The sequence below is a fragment of the Salvelinus alpinus genome, chromosome 11 (assembly GCF_045679555.1).
Source record: "Salvelinus alpinus chromosome 11, SLU_Salpinus.1, whole genome shotgun sequence".
NCBI lineage: Eukaryota > Metazoa > Chordata > Actinopteri > Salmoniformes > Salmonidae > Salvelinus > Salvelinus alpinus.
In genome coordinates this window covers 57,831,732-57,849,782 of record NC_092096.1, presented here as the reverse complement: position 1 = coordinate 57,849,782, position 18,051 = coordinate 57,831,732, and the positions used below count along the sequence as shown (strand labels likewise).

Genomic DNA, 18,051 nt, shown 5'->3' with positions numbered 1-18,051 from the left:
TTGTGACACTAAATGGTTCTTATATTTTTATTTGATACAGCATATTGTATTGTCATATAATCACCTCCCAGTAAGCCAAAATTGGTTCTGTGAAAGTTCCCAGAACATTTAATGAAATTGTGGTAAAGGTGTGAGAAACGTTCCCTCCAAAAGTTATAATAACACAACATCTGTTCAGTTGTGTAGAAAATTATACAATGTTTGTATTAGGGTGCAAAAAACATTCCTCTGATGTTAACAGAACATATATTTTTTGTGGGAACAATACAAAAAATAGGTTCCCAAAACACAAAATAGTTGATGACCTTCATACAATGTTTGTATCAGGGTGCACAAAACTTTCCCTCAATGTTCCTTAACAATGTTAGTCCTTTTCTCAATACAGGGGGTGCTGTTTCCACTTTGGAAAATATCGTCTCCAAATTAAACTGCCTCATACTCAATTCTTGCTCGTACAATATGCATATTATTATTACTATTGGATAGAAAACAATCTCTAGTTTCTAAAACCGTTTGAATTATGTCTGTGGGTGAACCAGAACTCTTTCTACAGCGAAAATCATGACAGGACATGCGAAGGTCAGAAAAATAGTCTCTGTTCTCAGATCAGTTTAAAGCTCTGTGTGTGCCCTATGGATCGAAATGAACTGCACCCGCCTTCCCCTGGATGTCAGTAACCAATGAGAAGTGGAATGGAGTCTCTACGTATTTCTCAGAGTTTATAAAAGGCAATGGAGTGACATGTCCGTTCTTTTGGACGCTCGCCAAGCCGCAAGAGAGGACATCAGAATGGCATGTTGAATAGCTCTTGTTATCGGCCTAAGATATATCCGTCTGTGATTTAATTCGATATAGGTGTTAGAAACATCATAACGAAGTTATTTGAAACCGATTTTTATCAGTTTATGCGAGTATATTGCTATTTTCGGAATTTTCGTAGTATTGCGTTTGAGGATTTGGACATGTGTGTGCCACGTAGCTATTGTTAGCTACGAAGTTGAAGAGGGCGTTTTACAACAAAGCAACGATTCTTTTGGACAAAGCACAACTTGCCCAAGATTCTGATGGAAGCTCGTCCAAAAGTAAGAGCTATTTATGATTTTATTCCGTATTTATGTGGAAAAATGTAAACGCATTTGTCGGCCATTATTGCTGGCACTAGTCTGGCTGTAACGCACACTGTATGTCTAGTAACGTTAATTTTAAAAATCGAAATCAGCGGTTGCATTAATAACTAATGCATCTTTCATTAGCTGTCCAACCTGTATTTTTTTTGTCAATCTAATCGATAAATAATCGTAAACGTAGGTGCCTTTCCAAGATGGCGCCACCCAGAATGCATGCCATGTTTTGACTGATTACTTTGCAATACCACGATTTGTGATGCTAAATATGCACATTTTCGAACAAACTCTATATGCATTGTGTAATATGATGTTACAGGACTGTCATCTGAAGAATTCTGAGAAGGTTAGTGATAAAATTAATATATTTTGGTGGTGATAACGTTATCGCTCTTTTTGCCTTGAATCAATGCTGGGGTGATGTTAGCTCATGTGGTATGCTAATATAACGATATATTGTGTTTTCGCTGTAAAACACTTAGAAAATCTGAAATATTGTCTGGATTCACAAGATCTGTGTCTTTCAATTGCTGTATGCTGTGTATTTTTAAGAAATGTTTTATGATGAGTAATTAGGTAATACACGTTGCTCTCTGTAGTTATTCTAGTCGCTTTGGTGAGTTTTGTGATAGTGGCTGCAATGGTAAACTATGATTTATACCTGAAAAATGCACATTTTTCTAAAAAAACATATGCTATACCATAAATATGTTATCAGACTGTCATCTTATGAAGTTGTTTCTTGGTTAGTGGCTATATATATCTTTATTTAGTCGAATTAGTGATAGCTACTGATGGAGTAAAAAACTGGTGGGGTAAAAAAAGTGGTGTCTTTTGCTAACGTGGTTAGCTAATAGATTTACATATTGTGTCTTCCCTGTAAAACATTTTAAAAATCAGAAATGATGGCTGGATTCACAAGAAGTGTATCTTTCATCTGGTGTCTTGGACTTGTGATTTAATGATATTTAGATGCTAGTATTTACTTGTGACGCTATGCTAGGCTATGCTAGTCAGCTTTTTTACTGTGGGGGGTGCTCCCGGATCCGGGTTTGGAAGGAACTAGAAGTTAACAGTACATTATATTTTTACTGTAAATGAATTTTGTTGTTCAACCGTTCATGTGGAAACCCATATGGCAATTGTGATATTTATAGACGTTTTTGAACATTTTGAAATAATTATATATTGTAGATCCATTGATTCTTAAACAATATCAAACCTTGAAGTAGCGTATTATTATTGTGAAAAGGGTTCTTCGATCAGTTGTTCTGTCAAACAGCTAGCCATGTTGTGTAATGTACAGTACGTATACACAGCACAGACATGGCACTGAACCATGTTCAGAAATGACATTCATGAATGCTTCAAAGGTCACATTTGTCAAGTGGAATGTGTATAAATCCTGTGAACACTGATGATTTGTTCAGAAAATAGGCTGCAATAGGCTTCCTCCAATGACAACAAATCCATTTAGTACAACAGTTACCCGCTAGGCATACACATGCGGTTGCTAATCCCAACGACATGAAATAAATATGTAGCCCGTTTCTTGGGTTTCTGTTTTCCAACAAACGGTCATGCTTTAAAATGCAGCAGAGCCCTTGTCTATTCTGTTTATTGATTTATTCAGAGAGTCAAAGTTTTTTAAGGTCAGAAGATGCCAAACTAAAAACCCAGAGAGTCAGAGGTCATTCAATTCAAAATTCATCAATAATAAAAAAGCAGTTTCTGTCCAAAGAGAAAAGACTAACAAGGGAAATACATAAACTAATAGTACAGGTAGTTAGCAATAAAAACGATACTACTGTCACGTATACAGCGCTTGAGGTCACCATACTGCTCATTATTACACACACCTGTCAACATTGTTACGCGCACCAGCACCTCATCACATTCACATGGACTCCGTCACCTGCCTCAGCTGGCTCATTGGGCTCCCATGCCTCAGCTGGCTCGACGGGTTCCTGCGCCTCGGCAGAGGCGGCTGGCCCGCTCCTGGTCCCCGGGATCGTCCTTCTGGTCGGCGTCCTGCGGCCGGAGCCACGCATCAGTGAGGGGATACTGTCACGTATACTCCCTCTCTATGCGCTATTACGCACACCTGTCACCATCGGTACGTGCACCAGCGCCTCATCAGACTCTCCTGGACTCCATCACCTGCCTGATTACCTTCCCTATATATGTCACTCCCTTTGGTTTTTTCCCTAGTCGTTATTGTTTCTGTTTCAGTGTTTCATGTCTATACGCTTCTCGTGTTTCTAGTTTTTTCCCTGTGTTATTTATTATTAAAGCCACTCCCTGTACTTGCTTCCCGATTCCCAGCGTACACGTTACAACTACAGAGATCCAAAATATGCTAAAGGAAAAACAAAAAGAAGTGATTCAAGATTCAAGAACAATCTAATGTAGTCTATTACAAACTGGATGGAATATGGAGAAAAATTCTTCCCGAATCTTCAACACAAGAACGCTACCAAAAATTATTTGCAGAAACTCGTTACTAAAGATGGAGTCATTTCTGATTCTCTAAATTATATTTTAAAAGAGGAAGCTAAATATTTTAAGCGGATGTTCTCTTTTCCGTCTCATCCTCACCCTCTGCATGACAATTACTGTAAGGAATTCTTTCCCCCCCTCCAAAAAATGAAAATTAACAAGTGTACAGAAAGTGATGTTCAGTGCGAATGCCAAATTACAGAGGAATAACTTTTTGAGGCTATTAAATCGTTTCGGTCTGGAAAAACCCCAGGGCTTGATGGCATTCCGGTAGAGATACAGTATATCAAGCCTTTTTTGATATACTCAAAGCTCCATTGTTAGCTTGTTTTAACTACTCTACTACTATAGAAATGGTAGTCTGGCAGTCTGGCAGGAAGGTCTGATTTCACTATTATTCACAAGACCCAGATGGCAAATATAAAGATCAAGTCTATCTAAAAAACTGGAGGCCTTTTATACTTCAATGCTGTAATGCAAAAATACTAGCGAAATGGATAGCACTCAGAATTAAAAGGTTTTACCAGATATTGTTCATCCTGATTAGACAGGTTTTTTACATGGACGATACATTGGAGAGAATATACGACAACTACTATGAATAATAGAACAACATGAAACATCTAAGAAGCCAGACCTGGTATTTATAGCGGATATTGAAAAGGCCTTTGATAAAGTAAGGCTGGATTTTATTTCTAAATGCCTTGATTTTTTAAATTTCGGTGATTCTCTTATAAAATGGGTAAAAGTAATATCTCAACCCCAAGTGTAAAATAGTACATTTACATTTACATTTAAGTCATTTAGCAGACGCTCTTATCCAGAGCGACTTACAAATTGGTGCATTCACCTTATGATATCCAGTGGAACAACCACTTTACAATAGTGCATCTAACTCTTTTAAGGGGGAGGGGGGGGTTAGAAGGATTACTTTATCCTATCCTAGGTATTCCTTAAAGAGGTGGGGTTTCAGGTGTCTCCGGAAGGTGGTGATTGACTCCGCTGACCTGGCGTCGTGAGGGAGTTTGTTCCACCATTGGGGTGCCAGAGCAGCGAACAGTTTTGACTGGGCTGAGCGGGAACTGTACTTCCTCAGAGGTAGGGAGGCGAGCAGGCCAGAGGTGGATGAACGCAGTGCCCTTGTTTGGGTGTAGGGCCTGATCAGAGCCTGAAGGTACGGAGGTGCCGTTCCCCTCACAGCTCCGTAGGCAAGCACCATGGTCTTGTAGCGGATGCGAGCTTCAACTGGAAGCCAGTGGAGAGAGCGGAGGAGCGGGGTGACGTGAGAGAACTTGGGAAGGTTGAACACCAGACGGGCTGCGGCGTTCTGGATGAGTTGTAGGGGTTTAATAGCACAGGCAGGGAGCCCAGCCAACAGCGAGTTGCAGTAGTCCAGACGGGAGATGACAAGTGCCTGGATTAGGACCTGCGCTGCTTCCTGTGTGAGGCAGGGTCGTACTCTGCGAATGTTGTAGAGCATGAACCTACAGGAACGGGTCACCGCCTTGATGTGAGTTGAGAACGACAGGGTGTTGTCCAGGATCACGCCAAGGTTCTTAGCACTCTGGGAGGAGGACACAATGGAGTTGTCAACCGTGATGGCGAGATCATGGAACGGGCAGTCCTTCCCCGGGAGGAAGAGCAGCTCCGTCTTGCCGAGGTTCAGCTTGAGGTGGTGATCCGTCATCCACACTGATATGTCTGCCAGACATGCAGAGATGCGATTCGCCACCTGGTTATCAGAGGGGGGAAAGGAGAAGATTAATTGTGTGTCGTCTGCATAGCAATGATAGGAGAGACCATGTGAGGATATGACAGAGCCAAGTGACTTGGTGTATAGCGAGAATAGGAGAGGGCCTAGAACAGAGCCCTGGGGGACACCAGTGGTGAGAGCACGTGGTGCGGAGACAGATTCTCGCCACGCCACCTGGTAGGAGCGACCTGTCAGGTAGGACGCAATCCAAGCGTGGGCCGCGACGGTGATGCCAAACTCGGAGAGGGTGGAGAGGAGGATCTGATGGTTCACAGTATCAAAGGCAGCCGATAGGTCTAGAAGGATGAGAGCAGAGGAGAGAGAGTTAGCTTTAGCAGTGCGGAGCGCCTCCGTGACACAGAGAAGAGCAGTCTCAGTTGAATGACTAGTCTTGAAACCTGACTGATTTGGATCAAGAAGGTCATTCTGAGAGAGATAGCAGGAGAGCTGGCCAAGGACGGCACGTTCAAGAGTTTTGGAGAGAAAAGAAAGAAGGGATACTGGTCTGTAGTTGTTGACATCGGAGGGATTGAGTGTAGGAGGTAGGAGAACGGCAGCGCGGCGGACGAAAATAGCTGGCTAGCTAACCGAATAATTACTCTAAACTACTCTAAGCTACACAATTATCTTAGATACAAAGATAGCAAAGACAACTATGTAGCTAGCTAACACTACACTAATCAAGTCGTTCCGTTGTAATGTAATCGTTTCTGCAGTGCTGCTATTCGGTGGCTAGCTGACTAGCTGGCTAGTAAATAGCAGCTACTCCACAGAGAGTTTTGAATTGTCAAGAGGAGTTAACAAGGGTGTCCGCTGTCACCATATCTATTCGTTAAGGCCATCAAAATGCTAGCTATTAAAATCAGATCAAATAACATTAGAGGATTAGAAATCCAAGGCTTAAAAACAAAGGTGTCCATGTATGCCGATGACTCAAGTTTTATATTAAGTCCACAAGATAGATCCCTGCAATGTCTCATTGAAGGTCTACATGACTTTTCTGGACACTCTGGACTAAAACTTAATTAACATAAGTGTACAATATTATGTATTGGATCTTAAAAAATATAGCTTTTACATTACCCTGCAGTTTACCTATAAAATGGGCTGACGGTGAAGTAGATATACATGGTATTCATATCACATAATATATAAATGAGCTCTTCACAATGAATTTCATTAGAAAACTTGTAAAAATAGACAAGATCCTGCAACCATTTTACCAGAGGTAAATAGCTGTCTTTTTATGGGAAAATTACACTGATTAACTCCTTAGTCATATCTTAGTTTACTCACTTACTTATGGCGCTGCCTACTACTGATTATTCATTTTTTAAATAATCAGACAAATAAAGGGTGCCTATCTATATAATGAATATGAACTGGGTGGGTTTCGGTTATTAAATATAAAAGCACTAAACCTCTCTCTAAAAGCTTCACTTATCCAAATGGTTCTCAAATAGATTACTAAGAAAAACGTATCCATTGTTTAAAAATTGCCATTTTGCCTTTGTGCAGATTGCCATGTCTCCTTTTCTAATGAATTGACAATAAAACTTTTTTCAAAGTATCTCTCTTTTTCAAACAAGCATTGCAGAGCTGGCTACATTTTCAATTTCACCCCCTGAAAAGACAACAAATAGTACAACAACTATTATGGCTGAACTCAAATGTGCTGGTTGATAAAAGACCTGTATTTATGGAAAAGATGTTTGAAAAGGGTGTTTTGTTTGTAAATTATATTGTAAATTGGAATGGTAGAGTTATGTCTTTCATGGAGTTATCAAAATTGTATGGGAAGGTCTGCTCAATCCAAGATTACAACCAATTGATTACAGCATGACCCCAAAAATGGAGGAGGCCGGTGGTCAGCGGGAGAAGTTTTCTGTTCTCCCAATATAAAGGATCAAAACTGGCAGAGGAATAGAGGAATACAAATAGCATAAATAGGAAAGTTTACCAGTTTAATTTGAGGACCAGGATGTTGACAGCTGTGCCATACAGAATGCAAACTAGTTGGGAAGTAATTTTTGATGTACCGATTCCATGCTACAGGGAGTATGAGTTGTATGAGGGGTATTGGGGGTGGGGAATGGAATTATTAAAATATATATATATTCGGGGGTGGGGGGGGTGGTTTCGGATGGTTTCGGAGCAACTCTTGGAGAACTGTTGGGGCGGGGGGGGGGTCTTGGAAGGCTGGTGGCCTGGCGGTTCGGAGCTTGGGTCGCTGGTTCTGGGTCGCTGGTTCAGGTCCCTGGTTCGGGACCCCGTTTTTGACCTTGTGGCAGATCTGTCGACTTGCCCTTGTGCAGGACGTTGACCCTAGTTGCTTCTGTGGGTCACCCTGGATGGGAGTCTGTTAGATGACTAATGCGATGTAGATGTTGAGCGGCTTCACTGCAAGTAGATCCTATGTTTTAAATATTCAATAGAAAACCCCCCCAAAAACTGAGTCTAAAACCTTATCAGGGGTCTGACCCGTCAAATCAAGCTATTTATTTACATTGCCGAGTTCCTCATTACACAAATGTTTGTCCCTCTGCTTACCACAGATCGCAATTTCTCAAGTGTGATGTCTTTGGAGTTATACTAATTAGGGGCTGCACAATCCAATTCTATTAATTGCCTATTCGTTTGAGGATCCACAGAAAAAAATAACGATTTTAATAAGCTTGACTCTTCCCAGGAATAAAGTTACACTCTAAAGTGGATTTGTGTGCTGGTGCCACTACAAATTAGTAAAACAATGCAGCAGCTATTTGAAATGAGCGCAAACACCTCTGCCGGCATGCTAATAGCTTTTCTTGCCTCTTTTTATTGTTATGTAAAGTAAATGGGTATGGAATAAACATTTGCAAGGCTCCAAGTGCACTCTGAGGAATATTAAAATAGAAACAATAAAGGCTAGAAAAGACATTTGGTAAATACTCAATTTTGTTATCCCTCCCAAATTAATTCATGATGGCATTCGGCAACATCCAATGGCATCATTAAGGAAAATAACAGTGTAATAAACTTCTTTCCTTGGCAGTAAACAGTATTTTTGTTTAAAAGATTCTCCCACAATGAGATTAGCCCTTTCGATCGATCGTTTACAACCCCCACTGTGCCTGAGAATCACATATCTATTAATTTGTAGAAGAAAATGTGTGTAGGCCATTGACATTTTTGATTTTGAAAGCCTATATAATACAGAATGACACATTAATTTAGCTGTTGTATTTTTATTGGTGTAGTTTTGTACAGGGAGGCTCTTTCTGTGAACTGACAGGATTGTAAAATATTGATTAGATTGATATTGTAGTTGCAGTACAGTTGCAGTGGAGCATTGTGTGTGTATGTGCATGTGTGTGTGTGCATGTGTGTTGTGTGTGAGTGACAAAAGGAATTGTCTGTCTTTCACGTGAGAGAAATTCCTGCTTGAATGACACATATTCTGGAGAGTTCTATTTCAATGTTGGACGCAAGAGATGTTTGTTGCGGACAAGAGAAGTGGTGAAGTCTGAGTGAGTGATGTGTGTGTTAGCCCAGTTAGGTAGGTGTGTGACTGACTGTGTGTGTGTGAGTTGTCTTGTTTCTGCGCTGTGCCGAGTTGATCCACTCTCCAGGGTACAACTCAAATTGATTAAATTTGCTAGGTAAGATGAGGGGCTGCCTAAGCGCTCTAAGCAATTACTTGGCTGCAGCTCCCTGTGTAAAATATGGATTCAGTTCCTCACCGTTGTGTGATAAATCGGAACCTTTGGTCAGAATACGATGGTGAGTCACAGTTTTGGGGGAGATAAATATTCATACGGATAAGAATGGGCGGAAGAGATTCATCCTGATGTCAATATTTATTGGACGGAAAGCTACAAGCCATGTGTCCCTGTGTACTTCCTGTCTAAGCAATGTGGTTTTAGGAAATGACATCTGTGTGGTCGGGGGAAACAGCTGGCTGCAGTGAGGGCGGCCATTAGCTCTTGACAGAGTCTCCCCGGAGCACCTGAGTAGGGATTGCCGCAAGGCAAAAGGCAAACGTTTATCGCACATCCTGCACTGCAAATGGCCACTAAAATCTTTGACGGCGTGATAGGTAGCCAGCTGTGAAGAGAGCACTGTGGTAGAGGAGGTGGAACAGTCTTTTGGGTCGAGCTGACGAGCCAAGTGTAGACATACGCACCTGAGCCCAGACAGACGGACGGACAGAAACACAGAGCAGGACAGACCGTTAGACAAAGACGCAGTTACACATAGGACAGATGGACGGACAGACCACCATCAGAGAAGGACAGCCAGGCTGGCAGACAGACAGACAGATACACAGAGATGCTGAGCAAGACGGACAGACACATCCGCACACCCCTAGAGAAACACACACAAATGAAGGTTGCAGCACCTGTCACTGTGCTGTTCCCTTAGATCTATGTCTCTGCATAACCTACAAAGCACTCCAACCGACCTAGCAGTATTCACATTGGCAGATTGGATAAATTAATAATGATCCCGCTGCAGCTGAGCATATTGACTTGTTTTCTCCCTCCGCGTTGAGCACTCCCCACCTCCTATGTATTCGGCTAGACTACCGTACAAATGTCTTGCTCCATTCCTCTCTCCGCAGACATTGTGTTATTAGGTACACATTAATGGAGTCGTTTGGGGTCTTTGAAGTGTGGTAATTACATTAAATCCTCTGCATAGTGAAACGTTAAATCTTGACCGGTTGTGTCATATCGCCTGCTACTTCTATTATTAAGATGACTGTTTATTATCTCAGCAGTGACGTGCTGGTTTGTTGTGATTGCCAGCAGATTTCTGGCGATCTTTGTAATTGTACTCTGTGGTTCATCCATTATGTTCAGCATTCAGATTGTCCTTTCTCTAAACTACGTCCCAAATGGCACCCTATTCCCTATATAGTGCAATACTTTTCACTAGAGCTCTGGTCAGAAGTAGTCCACTATAGGGAATAGGGTGCCATTTGGGATGGAGAATTAATTTTAGGCTTCTAACCCTGAAACACAACAGATGAACAAACTTGCATTTTTATGGTAATTTGATGGTAACAGATGGATAAAATCTGATGCCAATATAAAATGTTTTTGATGTTTGTTATTATCAAGATATCATTCATTTATCTTGTGTTGTATTAAGTAGTTTGGCCCACGTACTCGTTCAGACAGATCGCATTTTTCCATTTTGAAGTTATCAACAGGTATATTCTCTCTCACCAGGTGCCTTCTGCAAAATATTGATTGATACTCTTGAGGGAACTCCTGGCCTACGTGTTGTCTGGAGTACGTTTCGGCCCCTAATCCAAGGGAAGGTGCTCTACACCCCTGACACACCTGCCACTCGACTAATGGTGAAAGAGGTAAGTAAAAGAGAAACTCATTGTATGCACATCGGTTCAGGCGCTGGACCAGCAAAAAAAACATAAAAGTGAAATATGTCTGCTAGGGTCAATTTGAATAGAAGTCAGTGAAGAGAACTGAAAGTAAACTGATGTCGGCAACACTCATATCAGTGTCATGGACGTTTACACTCATTTCAGTGTCATGGACGTTTACATTCATATCAGTGTCATGGACGTTTACACTCATTTCAGTGTCATGGACGTTTACACTCGTATCAGTGTCATGGACATGTACACTCGTATCAGTGTCATGGACGTTTACACTCGTATGAGTACCATGGACGTTTACTCTTGTGTCAGTGTCATGGACGTTTACACTCATTTCAGAGTCATGTACGTTTACACTCATTTCAGAGTCATGTACGTTTACACTCATTTCAGAGTCATGTACGTTTACACTCGGATCAGTGTCATTGACGTTTACACTCGTATCAGTATCATGGACGTTTACACTCGTATCAGTGTCATGGACGTTTACACTCGTATCAGTGTCATGGACGTTTACACTCGTATCAGTGTCATGGACGTTTACACTCGTATCAGTGTCATGGACGTTTACACTCGTATCAGTGTCATGGACGTTTACACTCGTATCAGTATCATGGATGTTTACACTTGTATCAGTGTCATGGACGTTTACACTAATTTCAGAGTCATGTACGTTTACACTCGTATCAGTGTCATGTACGTTTACACTCGTATCAGTGTCATGGATGTTTACACTCATATCAGTGTCATGGACGTTTACGCTCATATGAGTGTCATTTAGTTTCATGTAGTACACTTACTCCCTAATATTTTCTAAAATGTACAAACCTGTTAAGTGACATTACTTGGGTGTCTATGTAAGTAGCTTGTACAATTAAAACTTTTGCCATTGTATCTAATTGCATATTTTCACTCCACAAATCAGGAGGCATTTACATAGCTGGTAAATAAAAACGTGATGATATACGCTATGAACCCATCTCCAAAAAACAGCTAGGGAGAGGAGATGGAGAACACACTCGGGGGAGTGTAATGTAATTTTCATGAAGTTTCTCCCGATATTAACATCATTTTTACAACGGCATAAACAAAACAAACAAATATCGAGAAGCTGTAGGGAATTGGATGTGGAGAATATCCAGTGAGATAATGACTTCTAGCGGATCCACCGACTTCACAGCGACCGGCTCGGTCTTGGCATAGGGGCCGTCTTTACACTCGGCACAGGCCGATTGTTTACATCTCAGTGCTCGGGATTAATAACCCTGTTTACATTAGTCACAACGGGGGGTATAGGAATCAGATGAGTCTCCTGGGGGTTAGGTGAAAGTACGAAGAAGCAGTATGTTCTCAAGGTCGGACTGGCTGCAAAATAAATTAGATAGCACAGTGGGAATTCCATCAATTGGAGGACAAACAGATATGGCATTTTCCATGTTTTAATCACCATACCATACATCTCTCTATCTTGTTTCAGGCAAATAGCACATTCAATGCGTTGGCCATGATAAAAGAGCTGGCGGAAGCTTGGGAGGATTTCGGACATCTTGTTTGGGACTACTTTCAAAGTGGCCGCCAAGTCAATGCACTGCGGGTAAGATTTATGACTCCTTCAACAGAAACACGGATATTTGATGTACTGTACTGCACCGGAGAGCTGGTTTACATGTATCCGATGTTAGACAAGGCTGAGTAACTTGTCATACATGCATCAGTGTCACAGTGTCTTATCTATGGTGATTATGTCTAATGTTAAAGTAACTATCCAGTGTTTCCAGATTTCTATGAAATATGAACTATAATTAATTACAATATGAGTTAAATAGTTTTCCTTCCAAAAAATTGTAATTAAGAATGTAAAAAATCTGCTTTACTGTGTTGGGATGGTGTGGGCGTAGCCCACCAACAGAGTGGTGTGGGCGTATACTAGGGTTGAAGGGTGGGAACCCGGTTACCAAGATTTACCGGGATTTACAGTCTAAAACCACTCCCTTTTCCCAGGATAAATAACTGCGAGAAACCGGTAAATTATAATAAATTATTTATATGAAGAGCATGGCGTGAAATGGAACTGTTAAATTATATGCAACGTCTAAATCTGGCTTCTCTGTGGCCTCTGCATGATGAATCAACACTCAGGGTGGTGACAGACAGTCCATCGCAGTAGACCTATCATGTAGACCTATCATCTCATTATGGTAACTTTTTTTCTTGTGACAAGGAGGCCTCCATTTGCTGCAGCATAGCCCATGCTACAGTAATATGAAGACTGAATGCTCGTCTAATTTACCCATCTCCATCTGGCTTTCGGGGGTCACCTTGTTTTTAATTTTACAGATGCTATTTTTTTAACTGCAGCTGCAGTTTTAAAACAGCTATCGAGCACTCTCCTGCCGTCTTTCTCTCTTTCCATGAACTCTAATCAAATTGCATCCAAAATAGATAATCCTGTTCTAAATTGATATATAGCCCTATAAATAGATGTCTTAGCCTACCTCTTTCACGTAATACATTCAATGCAGTATTAGCCCTATATTTAGCTAATTAATGATGGCTTATGCATAATATGCTTCTAACTTATAGCTTCGGTCTCTTGCGCAATACGCACACACCTGTGCTCTGCTGGCCTCTCAACCTCTTTAAGGATCGGACCCTTTTTTTCAATTTTCTCCTAAAATGATATACCCAAATCTAACTGCCTGTAGCTCAGGACCTGAAGCAAGGATATGCATATTCTTGTTACCATTTGAAAGGAAACATTTTGAAGTTTGTGGAAATGTGAAATTAATGTAGGAGAATATAACACATTAGATCTGGTAAAAGATAATACAAAGAAAAAAAACATCCGTTTTTTTGTATTGTTTGTACCATCATCTTTGAAATGCAAGAGAAAGGCCAAAATTCTAGGTTAGGCACAATTTTGATTTTAGCCACTAGATGGCAGCAGTGTATGTGCAACGTTTTAGACTGATTCAATGAACCATTGCATTTCTGTTCAAAATGTTGTATCAAGACTGCCCGAATGTGCCTAATTGGTTTATTAATACAAGTTCATAACTGTGCACTCTCCTCAAACAATAGCATGGTATTATTTCACTGTAATAGCTACTGTAAATTGTACAGTGCAGTTAGATTAACAAGAATTTAAGCTTTCTGCCTATATCAGATATGTCTATGTCCTGGGAAATGTTCTTGTTACTTACAACCTCATGCTACTAACATTAGCCTACGTTAGCTCAACCGTCCCACAGGGGGGAACACCGATCCTGTAGAGGATGCTACTTAGATCTTGGAGTCCCATGCAGGAAAAGCTAGACTAGAATAGCTTGCTGGACATTATATTTTTTGCATTTCTTATACCAATAGACTATTCAAAGAGGTACACAAGCTCTTTTTTTGCTGAATGTTAAATACAGAAGCCAATAGAACTCATGGGTAGTTTGAAAGAAGAGCGAATGCACGATGGCGATAGGCTATAGCAGATATTTATTCAGACCCATAACCATTCAATTTTCCTGAAGAGAAGTGAAAGCCTTCTGCATCTAATTCTATTCCTATATTATTCAAGGATGTCATTAGAATGATGAAGATAAGGACAACAAAACATATTTCATTTAACTGGTAAAAGCAAGGAAGGAATGAAGCAACAATAGAGAGAGAAAGAGGAGGTAGGCTAATAACATTAGAGGAAATATTATGAAAGGTATAGATGCGTCAGCCTACTAATTATACAAACAGGCACTATTGCTTTCAAATATTTTATCAAACTCTCTAGCCTGTACTTGTAACTTTGTAGACCGCATGTGCGGCACCAGAATCGCATGTTCTCTTCTGCTTTATCATGGTTTGAACGATGTGCGTAATTCCAGTCCATGTAATACAGTATAATACAATACAGTACAGTAATACAGTTCACACTCAAAAAGATTAGCCTAAAGGAGCTAGTTTAATTTATTTACCCAAGAGAGCACATCGCTAGCTATATCTATGGGCTTTTATGTTTTTATTCCTTATAATGCTTTTGAATGACACTTTTGGTTTTGGCAGGAAATACCGGTTTACCCGGGAGAAAAGTGATTTATTCTTGGGATGGAACATTTGTAAAATACTGTGTTTTTCAAGTGTTGTTTCTCCAATTAATGCTTTGGCCACAGATATGAGTATAGGACGAGTCAACAACATTATTTGGGTATGAGTTAACAGAATATGAACTTTTAAAAGTGAGATTAACTGGACAGTTACTTTAATGTAAGTGATAAATTAATCAAGTTGAAAAGAGCTTTAATATCCTTATCAATTCGTTGTAATAGTCCTTGTCCACTTTAAATTTTGAATGACGGGTTTGGTTCTCAATCAGGGACAGCTGTCTATCGTTGTCTCTGTTTGAGAACCATACTTAGGTAGCCCTTTTTCCCACCTGTCTTTGTGGGAGGTTAACTTTGTTTGTGGCACATAGCCCTTTAGCTTCACGGTTGTTTTGGATTGTTTATTGTTTTTGTCGGCGTCAATATAAATAAAGGATTATGTACGCTCACCACGCTGCACCGTGGTCTACTTCTGTTGACGGCCGTGACAGTTTCCACTAGGAATATTTATCAACTTTTGAGAACTGCTTTTCTTACCTGATATCTCTCAAGAATAGACTCCTACATTTCCCACCATAAAATGTTTTTAGCACTAATTCAGCTGAAAAATATACATTTATTATAGCATATGGAAATTGTGAAAAATAAAGTAATTATGGGTAAGTGCTGCGTAACTTTCACCTCGGCAGAAGAGGATTAGCTTCCCTGTTCCCTTGAAGCTGACATTACTGCCGTGTCACCTGAAATGAGCTTATGGGCAGCTAGGGGAGAATGTAGCCGAGCGCTCCATATAGCCAGGGTATTCATTATCCTAGCCCTGACCTTTACACAAATGGACCCGGCAATTCTCCTTTGGCTTCATTTTCTCCCTTTGAGTGGCGGCCGACCGGACTCCCCTCAGAACGGGTAGCTCTGCTGGTATGTCATCTTCTCCAGAGGTCTCTCAAGGTTTTGGCAACTTTCTACATTGATGGCGGCAATCACGGCACAGCTGAGTTATCAGCCGAGCTGAAAAAAGAGAATCTCTTAAATCCCAAATGAACCCCTAGCCCCTAGACACAGAAATGACCTAGGAGGATTGAATAGGTCTAAGCAATATGGTGACAATTTCACCTTGACTGTCAAAGGGCAAGATGAAGATACTACCAATTTGCTTACACCCATTCAATCCTTTCAGATCTACGCATGTGCATAGGGGAGAGGGGATAGTTCTGATTAGGATAGGGAACTTCATGTTTACCAGCTTGATCTTAAGTGTTACCCATATCATTTATTGTAGCTATACTTGCTATTTTCTTGACTAATTCAGGACCTATGCCATTGAGAAAGCAGTAAAATAAAATCAGTAAGATAAAAGACAAATTCAAACCTAAAAAGGAAATTTCTAATACTATTTTAGTAAAAGCACTATTCTCAAACTCTACCATTTAAAAAAATATATTACTAGTTTAAATCTTGCCAACAGGTAAAACTATAGGTTTACAACATCAATTCAACATTCTATTACAGTAAAAGAGCAACTGATTATTAACAGTTGCCATTTAGTAGACGCCAAACCAGTGACCATCTTGGAAAATGTCAAGCAGAAATTATTATTAGAAAATGCTATGAGGGCTGGTTTGAGTTTTCTTTGGCCGTTGCTAGTCTGTTTTCCTTCGAAGACCTTCTCATGTCGGATAATGACATTTGACACGTGGACGCCAAGGTTAAATGGCATGTATGCAACAATCTGGCCCAAATGCCACTGAACGTTAAGAGTAGTAGAACATATATGCCATGTTTTAACAATTGCATTTCAGTGACCCCTTACAAATATTATTTACTCTAAAATAAAGACACTGCATTGTTTACAATACATCTCTCTGCATGTTACAGATGTACCTCTTAAAACCTAAATGAACTATTCCATTCTCACTGGCACAGAATGGTTGAACTGATTTTTTGAAAAGGTCAGGAGAAACATGGAGATGACTTCATTTGACACTTTGACCCCATGCTAAAAGGAATGTCATTCCCGAAAGTGTTGACTTAGAAATGCCACTGAACACATTGCTCAGAATATGTTTGAGGCGTGTGTATGTTTTGACTTCAAATGATGCACACTACATTATGAGCAGACCAGGTTCAATTTATGGTTATACAATACAACACTGCTATTATCATGTTATTACACTGTTGCAATTTCATGGTTGCCAGCGTACTGTACGTACCTTACAAAGCACACTGAGTGGAGCAGTCCCAGACAGACGGAAAGTCTGCATCCTATCCCCTTTATAGTGCACAACTTTTGATCTGGGTCCATGGGGGATCTAGTCAAAAGAAATGGCCTATATAAGGAATAGGGTGCAATTTGGGACACAGACAAAGTGTTTTAACCAAACGAGTACCAGGGAACGTACAGTACCTGCGTAGGAAGCTTTTATGTAAGGACGCCCCAGTGTTCTACACCAGAGGAATAGGCGGCCGTTAGCTTTTTTTTAAACGGCACAAATAGGGCTGTAACAGGTCGTTTGCATCTAGATTAGCACATCTCTTCGTGCTAATTTCTGACAGTGAAGAGTTAACGCACAGTTGGTTCTTACCACACTGGGGTGAGGGCTGGGGGGAGAGGGGAGGCTGGGGAGAAGGGAGACAGTCACATGAATCGCAGTGTGGGTGTGAGTGTGTGTGTGTAAACATGCCTAAGTGCATCTGCGTATGTGCAGGTGTGTGTGCCTGCATCATGGACCTCCATGGTCATGAAGAAAGTGGTTGTAAAGCCTGCAGTACAACAGTGCCATCTAGCTTAATGTTTCTAATGAATTCTCTCATAGAGAAAAAAGCAAAGTCCTGCAAGTGGGATGTCCTGGGATCTGCAGTTGTGCAGGTCCACAATTAGCTTCCACTGCATTCATTTCTCAGTGCATTAATTGTTTTATAATCTGATGAGTGTAAATTACCCACACAAACCCTCTCCTCTTGTTGCCAAACCAGGCCCTGCTGGATAACCCTGTGTTTGTAGCCTTGCTCAACCAACGGCTCAAAGGCACAAGATGGACGGCAGAACTGCTCGCCAACGTCCTGTACAATGGGCCCCCCGAGGGTCGCCCCACGGGCATGCCGCCGAATGACTGGCGCAACGTGTTCAACGCCACCAGCCAAATCCTGGACCTCCTGAAGAAGTTCATTGGGGTATGTTCATTATTTTGCTTCACATTGTCAAAA

The 18,051-nt window shown here is 40.8% G+C and overlaps 1 protein-coding gene across 1 annotated transcript in view; it reads left to right on the top strand.

Annotated features, from left to right (window-relative positions):
- Positions 1 to 18,051, top strand: part of LOC139534553 (phospholipid-transporting ATPase ABCA1-like) — a 292,873-nt gene that overhangs the window by 38,307 nt on the left and 236,515 nt on the right. The window contains exons 9-11 of the mRNA XM_071333760.1: positions 10,593 to 10,732; positions 12,240 to 12,356; positions 17,821 to 18,018. Coding sequence (XP_071189861.1) covers positions 10,593 to 10,732; positions 12,240 to 12,356; positions 17,821 to 18,018 — 455 coding nt within the window. The remainder of the gene's footprint in view (positions 1 to 10,592; positions 10,733 to 12,239; positions 12,357 to 17,820; positions 18,019 to 18,051) is intronic.